Source organism: Ruditapes philippinarum, unplaced genomic scaffold (genome assembly GCF_026571515.1).
Source record: "Ruditapes philippinarum isolate M1 unplaced genomic scaffold, ASM2657151v2 ctg2973_1_1_1_1, whole genome shotgun sequence".
Classification (NCBI taxonomy): Eukaryota; Metazoa; Mollusca; class Bivalvia; order Venerida; family Veneridae; genus Ruditapes; species Ruditapes philippinarum.
In genome coordinates this window covers 66,124-81,119 of record NW_026855973.1, presented here as the reverse complement: position 1 = coordinate 81,119, position 14,996 = coordinate 66,124, and the positions used below count along the sequence as shown (strand labels likewise).

At 31.9% G+C, this 14,996-nt stretch overlaps 1 protein-coding gene across 1 annotated transcript; it reads right to left on the bottom strand.

The window, feature by feature from the left end:
* Positions 1-12,616: 12,616 nt before the first annotated feature.
* Positions 12,617-14,410, bottom strand: LOC132744994 (forkhead box protein G1-like). The gene has a single exon (XM_060733822.1). The coding sequence runs from the start codon at positions 14,241-14,243 to the stop codon at positions 12,933-12,935; it is 1,311 nt and encodes a 436-aa protein (XP_060589805.1). The 5' UTR covers positions 14,244-14,410; the 3' UTR covers positions 12,617-12,932.
* Positions 14,411-14,996: the final 586 nt, after the last annotated feature.

Below are 14,996 nucleotides of genomic sequence, written 5' to 3'. Positions count from 1 at the left end.
AAAAACTCACGTTCACGAATATTTGAATTCAAATAAATTGTGCAATCCAATTGTTTTATCTCAATTTTCACATTATGATTGTCGATGTTTATTATCATTCCATCTCAAATTAAAATCAAATTAAAACGTTGCAAAATGCGATGCCTATATGGACCACACATTTCTAATCATGCAACGGAACAATATGGATGCCTTTTCTAAGACATCGTTTAATTATCACTTACCCTCCGGTTATAGTGACTGTTGATTCAACCAAGCCAATTTTATTATGAAAATAAAGACTAAATATTAGATTCTTTCTCCAGGTGTGCTCCATAGATTGTCTGTGTAACATATGCTGAGAAAATGGTAAATTTCACAGAATCTAAAAAAAAACACGTACATCGTGGGCATTGCGTGAGTCAGAGCTAGGTCTGATAATTTCTTTCCAGAAGAAGAAGAAAGTTTTAATACGAGTATTTCTTTATTTGCAATACTTGATTGGTAGTTTATAAAGAATTTGTCATTCTATGTGTTTATCGTAAAATTTAAATCATATTCCTAGCGTCATCTTATTTGTACATTAATATGAGCCGCGTCACGACAAAACCAACATAATGCGTTTGCGACCAGCATGGACCCAGACCAGCCTGCGCATCCGCGCAGTCTGATCAGGATCCATGCTGTTCGCTTACCAACCCTAATACAAGTAGAGAAACTGATAGCGAACAGCATGGATCCTGATCAGACTGCGCGCATGCACAGGCTGGTCTCGATCCATGCTGGTCGCAAACGCACTATGTTGGTTTTGTCGTGACACGGCTCATATGTTTATTGCTGAAGAAATTGCCCAATATTTGCCAAATAAGTATCCGACAATTTAATATTCGATACTTTTCTGCGCAACGATCATCAAAAGAATGAACAGTTAAGTTTCCGTGTTGTCGATAATTTACAGCAGATGTGTAAATTTGACGTCTCAGAGTGGGACAAAATGGAGCAATACATATAACAACAACAATCGTCATATGATCTGTTTATTTAAAGATACATTTGACTTATTTATGTGTTATAATAAGTACTATAATTGGTTACTTTATAAAGTTAATTTTCCAAGAGATTCGTATGTTATGAAAATTGAAATAAGAGTGACTTTTATCGGAAACTTTTTTATGTTTGTTTGAATTAGCATGATTGTTCAGTGTATTAACACAATACTAGTTAACTTAATCTGTCTCCAATTACGGCTAAGGGATTTTAGTATGATGTGAACATTATTAAAACATAAATTTTCAAACACATTCAAATTAAACTGTTTATGTAATCCAATGGTAAAAAATATATCTGTAGATTATAAAGATATCCCAAGTATCAGAAAGTTTCTAGCAAATAATTATCAACTAAGGACTATAAGTGATGTCATTAATGGGAAACTAATTCTGTATTTGTGAGATGATAAAAACTAATCACTACGTAGAAATACATATATTCCCTGTGATCGCAAAAGATGATACAAGTTGAATTGTGACTGCTTCTGCAATGACTGATATAAAAGGTGCATAACTCTTACACATTGAGTTGTAAACGCTTGCATCTACATTGTGAATGTCGCTATGAATCAAATGAGAGCATATTAAAAAAAGTAAATATATGCGTTCATAATGTTGCTCTTTTATTCCTGTAATTTTTATAACTTAAGCGATATCAACATTTGCAAAATAGCTTCGTTGTATAAAGCGAGCTAATGTCAGCGCAACGCTATAGGCGCGTCAGTGAAAAACTGACTGTTTTAGCTGAAAACATTATTTTAGATAAATGATAAAAGGAATATTATATTCGTGCAGATTTAATACTAAATTTATTTAACGTGTTGAATAAAACAATATTATGCTTGCTATAGGCTCCCATTAATATAATTTTATTCAACGCGTTCAATAAATTAATCATTCAAAATCGTCTAAAGACTATAGAATATTGATAATCTATCCGCCAGAGAATATTTTTATGAAATAACCAACGCTAAATGCATTGGGAAGGAAAATGGACCAGACAGCCTCATTCCCGCAGTACACTGGATCATTTTTTTCTTACAACTTCTTTTAACAAGTAGTAATATTGATAAAAATATCCTGATCAGACTGCGCGGATGCGCAGGCTGGTCTGGATCCATGCTGGTCGCAAACCCATTATGTTGGTTTTGTCGTGACGCGGCTCATTTTAAGAAATAGCAACTCCATTGGGTGAGAGAAGAAACAAATCTTGGTACAGAGCGGCTCATTCTCTCACGTATACTGGATATTTTTCAAAGTTTTTCCTTTACATATATTCTTTTATACAATAGATATATTATTGATATAATAAACAAATTGCGTTAATTTAACTTTTGTTTATAAAATGACAGTTACATGTTCCTTAATTTCACGTGCTATGTATCCCTAGTCAATATGGAAGAAAATGGTAGTTATGCATCATATACTAGATCTAAGTTTATTTTAATTTGTCTGAAAAAACCTACAATGGAAGACGTTAGCATTCCGGGTACGTTCTATTCACCAGCAAATTGAAACAAAATGTGGTTGACAACACGATATAATTTGCAAAATAACATTTCTTAAGTAAAACCTTTTTGTAAAATTGGTAATATAAACATTGATTTGATATTTGTCTCATTAAGTTTAAAGAGTTTATTTCTCATATTTTAATGTTTTATTTCCTCATGACAATTTATACGAATGTACTTATATCTTTTATTAAAGTTGCGTCGATCGTGAAGTGTATGCACAGAGCAACGACACGTTGAAAAAAAGAATATCGCTAAACATTTAAGGTTCACGTGATATCAAATTAAGCTTAATTCTAACACAAATTGATATCGGGGACATATATCAATAACTGTTGTAGAATAATGGGAGGCCTCCTCAGTTTACCTTCTAAATATTTGCAATTGTTGTTGTTTACCTAAGTGGTGAGCATTGAAAACGTTTATTGGAGCATATAATTTGAAAAGACAGTATCGTCTCAGTTTTCAAGGGTCCCTTGGGCCATTTTGTCACCTTGTCGGGTCTGATGAGCTGTCGTTATACCGTTGACAAATGGCCGTGAAATCGGGTGAAATTTAGGACGAGGTTTTCAAACATATCTTAACGAGTTGGCACCTGAGCGTACGTCAAATTACAGGCTTTCAGGGTGAGATGTCAATTTAGGTAGAAATGATTTTAAAATATAATCTGGCAGTCAGGGGATCCCTTTCTGTTGTTAGGGTTAAAAAACATGGTTTATACGATGATGAATACGACACTGTTTTCAAAATGACTGCAAATGAATGGGGTGGCAGACGTTGGGTAACAACTACCACCCGGAAAGGTGTTTGAAGTTGATGCGTAAGGTGAACAATGCGCAGGGCAAACCACGGAAGCAGAACAAATATGTTTCTACTCTGTTGCATTATGTATTAAAACATTTTAAAACGAAACTCTAGAACCGCGAAGATAAGCAAAACATAAACAACGTACTAAAACATTTACTGGACAAGTTTAGCAATGTAAAATGGATTTAAAATGTTAAAAAAAATCTTGGCTTCCTGTTGGCTTATAAATGTTCGGGAAGATCTTAATTTTACTAAAATGAAACAGATTATTCTATCTGTTCAATTCAAAAAGATGTTTGATCAACAGTTGCAGAAACTATAAAATATTTGAGCAAATTTTGGTTTTGAAAAATATATTGTAGAAACTCATCACATTTACTGGAAATATAATTGTGATAAAAATAAGAATAAGAAATCATAGATTTCCTGATGAGACTGGTAATTGAAATTCGCCTCGGTCCAAGACGATTCGCCCCATTTCAGTTTAGAATCGCTCCAATTCAGTGACGATTCGCTCTACTAAAATGACGATTCGCCCCTTATAAGTAATCACGAATCGTCATTTAAATCATTAAGATTTATACATGAATAAATTAATTTTATATATGTTTTAGTATATGTATGAAAAAAAGACATTTTATTTATTTAAGAACAAAAAATCATTTTAACAATTTAGTTATCTATATCAAGTCCACATTTCGTACATCATCATGACAACATATCTGTTATATTTTTTCTTTCAAGAATATTAATGTTAAATGTATATTTAACTGAAGGGGAAAAACGATCAGTTTTTACCAGTGTGGTATGTATTGAAATACATCTTTTTTAAATTCGAGAATTCAGAAACCAACATAATCGTATATGTTAGCAAAAAAAAGGGTTTACTTGAAAATATCATTCTAATCAATGTATAACCACCTGATAATAAAAGTAATAAAAGTGATAGTTATTTTAGCTAAACAATTATCACTGAACATTAAACTTATTTGTTTTTTGTTGTTTTGTTTGTTTGTTTTTTTTAATATCAAAAATACATACAAATGGCATAAGTAATCATTGTTTTTTTAAACATATAGTTTTCTTATTTATCTCCAAATCGAAATGAAATGTTATCGATAAAAAAACTTGAATTTATACAAAATATTCCTTAAGAATTTATATTTTTCAATTCAAACGAATGAAAATAGTGTTGATATAAAGTGGGATGCATCGTAACTCACGTGGGGCGAATCGTTATGGGGCGAACCATTAGTAGGACAACAATCGTAATAACTCGGCAATCTCCGTCAAGTTCTTCCGCGAATTCTTGAAGTCGTCCGAGGTGTTCCGATTGGTAGGACAAACCATCATATATATCTGCATGATGATTATGTAATAAAAATTGCAACCTTTTCATCTGACCATTCTTAGTGTTTGCTTTAGAACCAAGATATAGATCATTATTGCAATTACGGCAATTTGTCTAAAAGTAAGTGTTACGCAATATTGTCATTGCATTACTTTTATATATAAAACGGTCTTTGATTAAAAAATCTCGTTATTTCATATTTCAAATTATATGTGAAGACAGTAATAAACAAATTTAGAAAAAAATGCTGTAAATAAGAAATTTATCAGAAAAGAAGAAATGTCAAATAGTGATATTTTCATAGGCGACGTGTACTACAAAGATCAACTTTATACTGTATTCTGCTAACTTGTAAACAATTACAAAATGTAGTTCTCTTTGAAATGTACTAGTAAACCGTCACCTGCCACCTTTCAAGGAACGGTCTCACTAAATAATAGCCAAAAAGTAAATGATTTCGTGTTGGGCTGTGGCTAACGTGTCAGAAATCCTGGATAAATATTATGAAGTTTGACGTGTTAATGATTATTTAGTCTGGTCACTACTTGAATGAGTCCACCTCAATGTAACCTTTAATCAAAGCAGCGGTGGACAAACTGTATTGTTAAGATGACCGCATGGGTTCGCGATACAGTGTGATACAACGTGTATATTTATTTATTTTAGAAAGTTTATTTTAAATTGAGTGTTGCGGTCAGTGGTGTAGTTTACATATGTGTGTCTGTTTGGTAGAATGCTTATATCTGTCTCATGGTGGGCACTGTGTTCTATCTGTTGTAATAGAAATCTTGTCCGCAAGGCAGGCGCAGACGACATTTATATTTGGTGAATCCTTTTGGCTTTTTACAAGTCTGCTCCAGTTGATTTAATCTACTTGTGCAGGATATTTGGCATTTCCTCTCTTTCGAAGGGGAGCGTCCGTGGCCGAGTGGTTAAGGTCGTTGACTTCAAACCATTTGCCCCTCACCGCCTTGGGTTCGAATACCGACATGGACTTTGGATTCTTTTATGTGAGGAAGCTATCCAGCTAGCTTACGGAACGTCGGGGGTTCTACTCAGGTGCCCGTTCGTGCCTGAAATAATGTACGGAACGGCACCTGGGGTCTTCCTCCACCAGTAAAGCTAGAACGTCGCCATTTATGACATATACTGTGTCGGTGCGACGTTAAACCAAATAAACAAACAAACTCTTTCGAAGGTCATTGGTATATTATTATCCAGAACTTTGATCATGTCAGTTGCTTGCCGGTATATGAATCAAACATATGCATGCTCGAATAGCAGACTGAAATAGTGTCATTTCAATGTAAAAGCCTATTTCTGCAAAATATTTCACAATTATGTCGGGAAAAAGTATATATTTTACATGAATAGTTATGATAATTTTACCTTCATCCATTTGACATTTACAACAATGTTGGGTGGAATACACTATAAAATGACACCGTTTCTAATTTACATCATGTTTACATCAACATTCTCAAATAAAATGAATTAAATGACTATAGACCGATTTACGCCCCTGTGTCGTTAATATGTCAAATGGCGTTCCAGAAAAACAGTAGCAAATTAAAACACACGTTTAAATCTAAATCATTTCTTCTTATTTTCTTTATATCTAACTCTGTTTTCATTTGAGATGAATATGTTTATATTAAAATGATGATATCTCCCCGTGTTTATATTATTCATTCACCAGATACACATTATTTGCACATCAAAGTTTACGTGTTTATAAGGGACGCTCCTGCGAGCCATTTGCGAAAGGAATTGCCGGAAAAAATCGAGCGTCGAATATAATTCAAGTTGACTAAGTTAGCACAGATGTGCGCACGAGTTTTTGGACGCATCGATAGTATGAAAGCCAGCTGAAGCAAAAATGATCTTTTATATGTTTACAAGATGTTTTATATAAGTATTATGAAATTAAATTTTGAAAATGTTAGAAGATCTCTCTCTTTTTGTTGAATATTTTTGGAACTGATTCCGCATTTCCAGTGTAAGTCCGGGATAAAGATCTCATCTACTCCTTATGTTTATCAATGATTTATAATTGATAAAGAAAAGTCTCTAAAATATCTCAAATATGATTAATTCTTTGAGGTTAAAAGGAATTAGTCTTTAACGAAAGGTCTGTAATACAATGAAAAATTACATTGAAATTATTTAGTATCAGACATTACAACACACCACGAAAGAATTTTGTAGGGAAGTTGTTGACAAGTGTGAGATACATGATTTGATATAACATGTACCTATATAGCAGATAATAGTATGTTCTAAAACAAAATTTATTATTCATCATATATATGTTCATTCTAAGTCACTTAGAACTTTATCAGCATCTTTTTTTCTTCGAATAATTTTTTATTAGAATATCCCAGTGATACAGTTCTATTGTTTTTTCAACAATATCTGAAAAAATTACGGAAAATCATCGTCGGATACCCACGGTTGGTTAACATATAACATAACATGTAATCAATGTTAATGGTTCGGCCGTAGGTATCAGTCGATGACGGAAACAAATACCTATTGTAGACCTATCAACTTTAAGGTCCAAAAGCAAAAACTAAACTAGCCAACTGATTGCAGTCTGGGACAGCTAAATTCTATCTGTTTCTCATTAAAAGTTTAATAAAATCTAAATCTCCGAATTAAAGCTATGAACATTGCAAATTATTGTCATAAAAATTAGACTGAAAGCGTTTAGAATGAAAATTGAAGGGAAATGTAAGGCCTTTGCAATTTTCTTTATTAAAAAACAACAGAAATGTAGTATAGCTCAACTATAATTGTACATTTTCACGAATTGTATATTTATTTTATTAATGTTGTTGTTGTTTTGTGTTTTTTCTTCTCTTAAGTGAATATATAAATGTTCATATAAAATCACCTTCGAACGCTATTAATATTTTCTTTTAAAAAAAAAAATATTTTAAAATAATATCCAAAACATATATTTCTACTGTTTTAAAAATTTGAAATACTTATAGCAATTGTAATTAGACCAATACACTTAAAATGGAAAGAAATGCCACCATTATTGACAAGACGTGAGGCCTACTACATTTTTTACCACAGAGATGAATAAAATTTAGTTCCAGTGTTTCAGTTATTACCATATAAAGCTAGGATTCATTTATTTGGAGTGGGCGTAAATGAAGCTCTCTCTCGCTCGAGCAAAAATATGGACACATGCTTCAAAAAAAAAAAAAAAAAAAAAAAAAAAACACAGTTTTACTTCCCACACCTACAGACAAGATAAATATAAAGAAAAAAAATTGTATGTACTGACCTCAACATTGACCAGTTTGTTTTAGTTTTAGTTCTGATAAAAAATATCAACATGTATATATAAACGTTGCACTATGGTATTTTAACCTGCAGTAACCGGAAGTGATTTATAAGCCTTTGCCACCAGTATAGAGCCAGGTCTGCCAACATCATCCGTACAGTATGACCAGGCTTGATAATTTTTAAGCCAATTTATATATTTTAGGTTATTGAAATCCTACAAATTTTTTAACCAAAGCGAATTCATTACACACATTCAGCAAGTAAACGGTTTAGATGTTGTTTTTTTTATCAGATCTCTCTATTTGTATTGTTATCCCTTATTTGAAGTTGTATATTCAATGATTATAAGTCTATATATTGTTATGCTAACTACTATAAATCTTACTGTGGTAAAATATGTCACTATATTTTGCCAGCATATTGGACAATACATCTTCGTTGTTGTCACACCAGACAGATCTTCTAAGGTATTTATTTTCACATAGACTGTAAATATTCCTTCATCAGTCTGATAGCGAATTGATGCATACGAACGTTTTTAGTTGAAAAATATCTACTTAAGGCATTTTTTTCCCCTATCTTAATGCAGATTTCATTTGATATGCATGTCCATCGGCTGTCAGACCTGGACATATTTAAAAATAAAACAATATATAGTGGTTTTCTTGTTGTATATTTCCAAAGCAAAAGCCGGGCATGAAAGACTACAAAATGTTTATGTGATTATTTAGCTATTTGCCATACTGGGAAAAGGTCGTAATGAAAATTAGTACAATGATGTATTCAGATTATTAAGCTGTATCAAATAATTCTATACTTAGTTCTTTAAAGGCTTAATCAAGTCAATTACCCTAATAGTATCGTAAATGTGTTTGAATCTGAAAGACCTTCGAGTATGAATGTTTATACATTGTATTTATCTTGTAGTCTTGAAAGTAGTCCGTCATCTCTGCGTTTAAATAAACAAATCTGTGTAATTATTTAACACTTAACGTGCTGGCGACAACAGATTCAACCCGTGCGGCCCGTGCAGACCAATATTAGCCGGCACATCCGGGACATCTCTGCAGTCTGATAATGGTCCGCACTTTAAGATATCCAGTAGCATATTTTAAAAATTTCTTACAATGATGAATGATTTTTTTTTTTCAGATTAAAAAAAAACAGACAGGTCTATCTATCGTTGTAAGAGTAATAATAACTAGTAGAAGTAACTGCATTTGTTATATCAATTTTGCATCTCAAACAAAGAAAAATTAACAAATTAGATGCAAAAATATATAAGATCTATTCACATTACATTAAATCTTATACTTTTCAAGCTTGGATTTTCATTGTAAAAAATTGTATCAGTTGTTAGAAATGTAAATAGTTATGTTTATTGCTGAATATGCAAAAGAACTTCAACATTTGTTCCATTGCTTTTTGTAGTGTGTATAGTGGTCATACTTTTCTATGTCTGTTTTATATCAGTATTTTCGTGGCACTGTTTTTACAGTGTTTTTGCGGATGTTTTTATTTTATTATACTGAAATAATTTCCTGTCTTGAACTGCCTGAAAAACATATAAGCCGCGTCACGACAAAACCAACATAGTGCGTTTGCGACCAGCATGGATCCAGACCAGCCTGCGCATCCGCGCAGTCTGATCAGGATCCATGCTGTTCGCTTACCAACCCTATTACAAGTAGAGAAACTGATAGCGAACAGCATGGATCCTCATCAGACTGCGCGGATGCGCAGGCTGGTCTGGATCCATGCTGGTCGCAAACGCACTATGTTGGTTTTGTCGTGACGCGGCTTATATTGTTTCCAAACACGTAAGAATAGCAACACAATTACTTTGTGATTAACGAACCACATTGGTTCAATCATTATGTTGTAAATATTGTTATTTTATAAAGTGATAAAATGAAAGAAATAGATTTAATTGCATACTTGAAAATTAATCTATGTTACTGGTTGAAAAAGCACATTATAGACATTTCAATTTTCATTTTCTAACGCTTTATGAAATTGCCATGATTTATTTTTTCTAAAAAATTTAGAGAAAGTATGTGAAGACATAAACCGAAACATTTGTTAATATTATTTCAGAATACTTGCTTACGGTAAGATTTTCTATAATCTCCTGTTATATTTGTTAAAAAATTATCTATAGCATGATTTTATTATATGAACTTCATTGTTGTATGTCATATGCTATTTTATTTGTCAATCGCTTTTTACTGCATTCAGAGAGGAAATAATTGTATAATGATTTAATAAATTGATTATTGTTCGAATAATTTAAAAAAAAAAGTAAATTATATAGTGGTGTGTTTGAACGTTGAAAATTAATGTCTTCAGACTTAATAATTATTTGAGTTTGAGTTTGAGATATATAGATACATGGAGTAAGTACGTTTTAGAGAAAGATGTATTTGTTATTAAAACTTTTTACTGGACAAGTTTATCGTAAAAAAAAACCTTAAGCAGCAAGATTCATATCATTTTTTCTTCTTTTTTTTCAACTTTGCCCTGCCTATATACACGTATAATACAAATAATAACATGTATTTAGGACATGATACAATACAAACAAAGTTTTTCACTATCAAAAAACTAAATTGACTCAAGTTCTACTGTCTGGTGTACAAAATGTTACATTATACAACACACTTTCGCATACACGGATATGTAAAAAAAAATCAACCAAATAGTATATATATCATAGTCCAGACACCCTTGAAAAGAGTTTGCAATAATTACAGCAAAACACTCACAAAATAATAATTTATAATGAATTATCTGTTTTAAGGCGAAGATGATTTGTTAAAGAGAAAACTTACTTTCAGCTGTAACTTTTCCATTTCAAATTAACTTTTCATTTCTTAATTTCTTATAATTATTACGAAATAAAGTGTTTGATTAAGCTACAATTTATCGGAATTGACTATAATATTATGTTTTGCCGTAATTAATGTAGAAGTAATCTTTATTTTGTGTATTGATATATATGTTTTATTTTCATGAAGTATAATGCTACCGTAAATTGTAGTTTATTATACGCTCCCGCAATATAATACTCTAGTAACTAATTTAAATTTATTTGTCAAACTGCCAAACGATGTATTATGAAGTCATATATTATGCTAATAGATGCTATGATTTTGTTATGACTTATTCTTCGTCTTATTTAAAATGAATAATGTGTCAGCATCAAATTACTATATAGAGTATTTACAATTATTTACAAAATATAGAAGTACATGTACAAATGCATCGAATTAAACCTGATGAATATGTTTATTTAAAGTACGTATAAAATAACTCAATTCAACAACCAATAGCTTTTTCATTTATAAGAAAATTATATCAATAATACAAATAGCTGCAGGAAAATCAAGGAGAAGCTGTAAAATGGCGGAGACTATAATTATCTAGAGACAGGAATATTTGTGTTTGTTGGATAGATCTCTTTATGATGTTATATCTAGCAGAGAAAAATAGTTCTCGTGACATTTCAACCATCTCTTAATCATGCAAATTATCATAATATATATGCTGTATCAAAACCTTTTTGTTCTCTCTTCTTTTTTGTGTTATGTATTTCTGGCCAATTAACTCTTTTCAGATAAAATCGCGTGTATAAATTATTTGGAATATTATATTCTAGGAAATATATATGATGTTGATAGTACAGCTGTTGGTAGACTTATTAATAAATTATGTAAATGAATATTCAGATTAAAATAATGTTTATTTCTAATTCTATTTTTAGGGATTTTGTTAATGTAATCTTCAAAAAATTGTTGTTGTTTTCTGTTGTTGTTTTTGTTTTATCATTGTACTGTTGTACTTTCACGTGATTACAAACCATGTTTTTGTAAGTGCAGCACGCACTCACATTTTTTATTGAAAATTTAGATTTTATCCCAATATCCTATTGTTAAGTGAAATTAAATATTTCTTTTAAAAATTCAATATACTGTAAAAAATATAAAAAAAAAGAATCATAATGGATCTATCTATTGAGGGAAAATATGCATAAAAAGCCAATAAAATATTAGCTTAAGAGTAGAAGCAATTGTATAGTAAAGCCAGTCATATTTACAAAAAAAAAATAAATAAAATGTAAAAAATAAAACATGTGGTTTACCTATGAGGTTTGGGAAAGAATATTTATGCATGTTCTTAAGTTTTTCAAATATTTTCTTAAATTTGATTTCATTTATTTTCAATATGTGTACTCACGTGGAGGCAAAGAGCTTACTTTTTATATTTTTAACACTTACTACGCTAAATATCTTAAATGGACTTGTCCATCTTTCAAACAGGACTAAACCATTCACTTTTTAGGGAAATTTAAAAAATATTTGTAAGATCAGACGGCACGGAATCTGTCTAAAGGGTAAATAATTATTGCAAAATACTTATTTGCAATCAAACCTCTTCCAACACACAGAATAACAAAAACAAATAATTATATTCAACTACTCAAAAATCAACAGTAAAACTAATATTAGTTAATTGAGAGAATCCGTCTAAAATATAAGTATATATATTATGTTAATATAAACACATACTAAGTCTTGTTGAATTCTTAAAATGTACGGTAGAAACAAAAGACATTTTATTTTCAAAATCATTTTATTTTGCCGCTTCAATATATATATATGCTCAATAAATATATCTTTTTCAATTTTTTACAATATTTGCATCAATAATTTCACTATTTTCCGACGAAAATATCAAAATATTTTACCTTATTATATATCCCATTATGTGCAATAAATCTACCAGTGTCAAACGTGAGACAGAATTCTAAATTTCTTTTAAAATTGCAGTTGAAAAAACTGTCAAATTTCACTTCGAAAAAATAATGACATTTTAACTTTATTATTTACAAAAGAATTTAAAGATTGAACTATATGAATATCATATATTATATATTTATGGAATCCGAACGTCACTAGCATGATGATTTCCCGCCAAAGATTTTAAAGTCGCAGTAAAGGCAGACGACGACGAAATACTAAAGTCTCTCATACTGGAAGCACTTAGGTCTACTCCATTTACGAAACACGGTGAAATAGTTCCTTGAGATGCCGCCTGGCGGTAAAGTGACTGTATTGCCGGGTTCATCAAACCCCGTGTCTGTGAAGACGACATATTTACAGCTGATTTTTCAGTTTGTAAACTCTGAACACTTGAAGAAGTATTGCTAAGATTCACCGGCTCGTTCCCGAGGATTCTGTCCATAGAAAAGTTCAATCTTGAATTACTTGCAGCCCTTCCGACTGCAGCCGCCGTTGAAAGAACGCGCGAATAATATGGATACATCGGGAATGAAGACAGTCCCAAACTTGCCCCATTAGCTGAGCCGTGCATAGGATACAGTTGTGAAAAGGGCCATCCATACGGAACGCTTCTATCACTCATAGGTGAATATGTCATCGGTTGAAGATGAGGGAACCCCATACGCTTGAACGCTGCCAGTCTGCTACGTGATGCTGTAGTCGATCGACGCCGAAGCTTTCCGGTTGTACCGCCTATGAAAACGTCGTCTGCAGAGGGATCTAACATCCAGTAGTTTCCCTTGCCTGGATCGTCATAATGTCTCGGCACCTTCACAAAGCATTTGTTTAGGCTCAAATTATGCCTGATAGAATTTTGCCAACCTTGTTTATTTTCTTTATAATATGGAAAGTTTTTCATGATAAATTCATAGATACCATTAAGTGTCAGTCTTTTCTCTGGGCTGCTTCTAATCGCCATCATGATTAATGCATTGTAACTGAATGGTGGTTTCTCTGGCTTCTTTGAAGACTCATCAACATCCGATTCCTTTTTCTCGCAACTTTTATTCATTTTCACATCGCCATCGTCACTTATGTGTCCCGCAGAATTCTGCTCACCAGGTGAAAAAGTCTGTTCAAAGTCGTCTGCTTGGTTATCATTACACTCTTCAAAGTCATGTTCGTCATTAACATTGACGTCGTCAACATTTATTTCAACATCACTATCTTCATCTTTACAATAACTTGAGTCACTATCACCGGTATCTTCTACTCGTCGGAAACGACTCTCCGACTGCTCTTTTTCAATTAGTTCTTTTCTCACATCGTACTCATTTCTATTCGCATCGAGTTTTTGTTCTTCATTGTCAAACTTATTTGTTTCACCTAAAACACATCTGATACTAAATGGATGCAAGCGCATCTGAGAAAGAGGATTAGATTCCATTGAAACTGATTGCACCATTGCCAGTTTGTTTTCGTCAAATAAAAATCAATTAAACTCCTTCAAATTCGCTCTAACATTTGTTTTAAAACATCCGTTTATTTCGTTTGAAGAACCCGTTTAATATAATTTCAATTTACTGAATACACACAGGATGTTCTTTCAGCGTGTATTTATCGGATTCTGCATCGCTTCTCAATGTAAGAATTTTATCCAATCAGAAAATTGCTGACACTATAACCCGCCCAACTGCGGAGCAGTGATGAAAAGCATCCAATAAGAAGCGCTGGAACTAATGAAATCATTCTAGCGGGATATGTTTTCATGGTTGTTGACAATCTTTAACATCTTGTCCAAACGTTCGATAGTTATCGCGCTGTGATAATTATTTTACATTCTTTGCCTGTCAGTACATCATAGATGCAAATTGAAACATTTGTATAGCGTTATTTCATCCGCAAAGAGGATAAAAATGTTCTACTTGTGAAGTCGTCGTCTGGATACGCTAAGTTTGTTTACATTCTCTTTCACACTTTCCCTCCTAGTTGATTAATCACATATTAATCTGCACATATGTGTCCCATCTTTTATAACATCAATTTTGTAATAGACTATCCCACTCATTCCGGCAGACGAGCGAAGCAGTTTCATTTTCATGAACTTATTTTCTTTTTTATTTCAAATTTTTGGAATATGATCTTTAAAAAAAATAAGCAGAAGAAAAAATATGTTCAAATTGTAATAACTTAAAAGTTTGATTTGTTGAAATTGCAT